This window comes from Propithecus coquereli, unplaced genomic scaffold, assembly GCF_000956105.1.
Source record: "Propithecus coquereli isolate 6110/MARCELLA unplaced genomic scaffold, Pcoq_1.0 Scaffold10, whole genome shotgun sequence".
Classification (NCBI taxonomy): domain Eukaryota; kingdom Metazoa; phylum Chordata; class Mammalia; order Primates; family Indriidae; genus Propithecus; species Propithecus coquereli.
Genome location: NW_012133858.1, coordinates 9,741,884 through 9,746,457, shown reverse-complemented (window position 1 = coordinate 9,746,457; position 4,574 = coordinate 9,741,884). Strand labels below are relative to the sequence as shown.

The window sequence follows — 4,574 nt, the reverse complement described above, 5'->3', positions numbered from 1 at the left end:
GGACAGGTGAGGAGGACAGGTGGGAGGAGTGGACAGGTGGGAGGAGCAGACAGCTGGGGAGGACAGGTGGGAGGAGGGGACAGGTGGGGAGGACAGGTGGGAGGAGGGGACAGGTGGGGAGGACAGGTGAGAGGAGGGGACAGGTGGGGAGGAGGGGACAGGTGGGGAGGACAGGTGGGAGGAGCAGACAGGTAGGGAGGACAGGTGGGAGGAGTGGACAGGTGAGGAGAGGGGGCCCAGCCAGGGAGGAGCAGCCCCGGGCTCACAGAGCCTTGCAAGTTTTCCATAGGAGTTTGGATTCTGTTCTGCCTTAAGTGGAAAGCCAGAGGAGCGTTTGAACAAAGATGTAACGTGCATTTGTACCAGAGCTGCTGCTGGTAGCGGTGGGAGGAAGGCCCGTCAGGGCGCTGCTGGACTCCGGACCTCCTTTAAAGGAAGCATTTATAGGACTTGTGGATGGGTTGGATGGGCACGGGGTGTAGCGAGGGGAAGAGAGGGATTTTTGGCTTGAACCACTGCACGGACAAGTGGGGGTCTGGGCATGGAAATCCAGAATTCCGTGTTGGACACGGCAAGTGTGAGACGCCATATGGTGACGCTGACTAGGCAGCTGGGCAGCCAAGACTGGAACTGCGGGGAGAGAAGATGGGGACACAGAACAGGGAAGTCAGTAAGAGCCGGCACCCAGGGCTAGGGGACTGTGGGACCGCAAGAGGACACCAGAAGGGGGCCCTTCTAGGACAGGGCTTGGGGCACTCCCGCTCTAAAGTCAAGCTTACGGGGAGGAGCCAGCAGAGGCCATGAGGAAAGAACAGTCTGCGAGGGTGGCAGGAAAACCAGGAGGGCGGAGAGTGGGGGCCACGGAAGTCACAGGCAGCTAGTGGCCAGGTGAGTCGAGTCCCAATTAGAACAGGAATGACTGTATTTAGCAACTTGGAGGTCACTGGTGACTTTGACAAGAACAGTCTTAATGGAATAGTGGCGTGATGGGGTGAACTTGTCACCTCTTGCCTAATCCTCTTCTTCCTGAGGACCCCTGTGTGTAAGCCAGACCCCCAGGAGGCATCCAGAGCCCTCCTTCCCTCACCCCCACATCCCAGCTCTCTCAACTCCACATCTGCTTCTCCATCTGCTCCAGCCTCGGTTCAGGTCACACTGCCCCTTCCCTGACTGCCTTGCTGCTATTCCCCTCTCCCTAGGCCACTGTGCCACAGTGATGGCTCTGAAATGCACATTGACCTTGACCTTGAGTCTTAGGCACTCGAGCCTCCCTGCCCCGCCCCCCCACCCGCCTCCAGAGGACAATTATGCACCAGGGTGTGATATCTGACCCTTGCCTCCCCTCACTCCTGAAGGGTACCAGAATATGCCACCCAAAATATGCCTCTTTGGCATATGGATTATTTTGAACTAATGGCAACTGAAAACCAGCAAAAGCAGAAGCTATTTACTTCCCATAATTGCTGAATAACAGAGTATAGAGGAGATCCGTGCTTATAAAGATGTCTGTACGAGGAAGAGAGCTACTTCCAGAGTCCCTTATCACCTGACACACTCGCGTAGCCAGACAGCCCTTACTGACCACACCGGTCCTCCCCTCCCCTTCCCAGAACTCACCTGCCCACCCTGCAAGCCCCAGGCCCTTTTCCTTTGTTAAGCCTAAGACAGTATATAAGCTTCAATCATCTGGCCACCTTATTGAGTTACATTTTTCTTTGTGAACTTCCCTGATACGAGTAGTACGAGTAGTTAAAGCTGTTTTTTTTCTTTTCTCTTAATTAATCTTTTACCAGTTTGATTCACAAGTCCCAGCCACAGAACTTAGGAGGGTAGCAGGAAATAGGTTTTTCTCCCTTTCACTTCCCTCCATCTGCCCGTCCACTACAGCCTTGGAGAGCTCCTTACTATATCACACATGTCCCTGCCTTGTCTTGCCCAGCCCTCAGCTAAGGTAGCGCCTCCTCCAGGAAGCCCTGAATGACTGCTTCCCACCCTCTTGCACACCCGGCTGTGGCCCACTCACCTGCTGCACGGGCTCGATGGTCAGCTCCATGTAGTGACTGATTGCTGCCATCGTCCTCAGTGACTTGTGGTGTGACAGGGTGGTGAGAGGCACCCAATCTGAATTCTTTCAAGTGGAGACAGAAAGGGGAATTCTTAAAGTCAGGAGGCAGAAAATAAGCCCCCATTTTATTCAAGAGAATCTTCAGGATATTTTGTCTGTTTTTTTTTTTTTTTAAACAGCACATTTCACTTTCTGCTTTCTATAAAATGTGTCTTATCTCTCTGAGGTCACAGGTCAGTGGTTCCCCAACTTTGCAGCATAGCAGCACCACCTGGGGATCTTAAAAAACAAAACAACTGATGTTTAGTTCTCCCTCCCAGACATTTAATTGGTATGGGATGTGACCTGGACATTGGATAGTTTAAAAGCTCCCCAGATGATTCTAATCTTGTTAGTCTTTTACCAGTTTGATTCACAGGTCCCTGCCACTGAACCTAGGAGGGGAGCAGGAAAAGGTTTTCTCCCCTTCACTTCCCTCCATCTGCCCCTCCACTACAGCCCTGGAGAGCTCCTTATTCCCACACATGTCCCTGCCTTATCCTGCCCAGCCCTCAGCTAAAGTAGCACCTACTCCAGGAAGCCCTGCCTGATTGCTTCCCACCCTCTTGCACATGCAGCAAAGCTTGGGAACCACTGCAGTAGGTGCCAAATAAATGCTTTTGTAAAGCATTGGTTCTCAAACTTTTGTGTGCATCAGAAGTACTCCATGGGCTTGTTAAAATACAGATTGCTGGACCACACCCCCAATTTCAGATTTGGGAGGTTTGGATGAAGGCCTAGAATTTGCATTTCTAACAATTTTCCAGGTGATGCTGGTCTAGGGCCTACGCTCTGAGAACCATTGCTGTAAAGGGTGCTGAAGGAGCTCCAAAGGCTTCCATTTCTCCCTTCAGCATACTAAGGCACACAGAACTCTATTAATATTTAGTTTCCTTTTGGAGCTAATCTCCATAACAGTTGCTGAATGAAATGAAAATAATTTCCCACTAGGGGCCCGGCGCGGTGGCTCATGCCTGTAATCCCAGCATGGGAGGCTGAGGCAGGAGGATCGCTTGAGCTCCGGAGTTCGAGACCAGCCTGAGCAAGAGTGAGACCACATCTCTACTATACATAGAAAGAAATTAGCCAAACAACTAAAAATAGAAAAAAATTAGCCAGGCATGGTGGCGCGTGCCTGTAGTCCCAGCTACCCAGGAGGCTGAGGCAGGAGGATCGCTTGGACCTAGGAGTTTGAGGTTGCTGTGAGCTAGGTTGACGCCACGGCACTCTAGCCCGGGCAACAGAATGAGACTCTGTCTCAAAAAAAAAAAAAAAAAAAAAAAAAAATTCCCACTAGGGCCTTCATGAGAACTGGGATCTTTGGTCCAAGCACCCATGTAAATGCTTTTACCTTTGTCATATGCCACTTTCTTCTGTTTCATTAACGCGGATTACCTTGTTAAGCCATCTGGAGAACATCTGGAGGAGTAGTTTTCCCTTTTATCCACCCAAATGCACCCTCCCACTTCCTCCGTCCCCGCCACGGGGAAGTTCACGCACGACCTCATCCCCACTCTCTGTAAGAGGAACTTAAGGTGGTGAAGAGCCCAGGTAATAGGTGAGAATTTTTTCCCTAAAAAATTATCTTAGAAAAGAGGGAACTTGGCCGGGCGTGGTGGCTCACGCCTGTAATCCTAGCACTCTGGGAGGCCGAGTCGGGCGGATTGTTTGAGCTCAGGAGTTCGAAACCAGCCTGAGCAAGAGTGAGACCCTGTCTCTACTATACATAGAAAGAAATTAGCCAAACAACTAAAAATAGAAAAAAATTAGCCAGGCATGGTGGCGCGTGCCTGTAGTCCCAGCTACCCAGGAGGCTGAGGCAGGAGGATCGCTTGGACCTAGGAGTTTGAGGTTGCTGTGAGCTAGGTTGACGCCACGGCACTCTAGCCCGGGCAACAGAATGAGACTCTGTCTCAAAAAAAAAAAAAAAAAAAAAAAGAAAAGAAAAGAGGGAACTACCTTATATTCCAGTCCTTATGAGCTTGCTTGTATTATGAAGGACTTTCTCAATTATTTGGAACCAAGAACTTCTGGTGGAGACAAACTGCCTCAACTAGAGTAAGTCCTATCTACTCGGAGAGGTCACCTGTTTAAATCAGTAAAAGGAGACCAAATACATTTTCCCTAGACATGCTAACTCTTACCGGCAGTGTGACGTATTTGCAAATGTTGAGTTTTATTGTAAACAACACTTTCAAAGATCAGCTTTTTAGCAATATCGACTAAAAATAAAAGCAATAGAGTAAGTGGTTACACTGCAGTAACCACAAATAGCAAATGGGTCCTTGTGACTTGAGATGAAGTTTGGGAGACAGCATCACATGCAGATTCCCGAAGGCTACATGGAACAGCTTAGTGTGACAATAGGCTCCGGAACACTGTGTTAGGTGGTGGTGACCGTGCGGATGTCAAAGATGTGTGTGAAAGTGGGAATACATTTTTTTAATGGAATATGAGTGGAAAAATCAAA

General features: G+C 49.7%; 1 protein-coding gene across 1 annotated transcript in view; it reads right to left on the bottom strand.

Moving 5' to 3' along the window:
* Window positions 1-4,574, bottom strand: part of TMEM44 (transmembrane protein 44) — a 36,977-nt gene that overhangs the window by 21,328 nt on the left and 11,075 nt on the right. Inside the window, exon 7 of the mRNA XM_012639816.1 lies at window positions 2,024-2,128. Within this exon, the coding sequence (XP_012495270.1) occupies window positions 2,024-2,128 (105 nt within the window). The remainder of the gene's footprint in view (window positions 1-2,023; window positions 2,129-4,574) is intronic.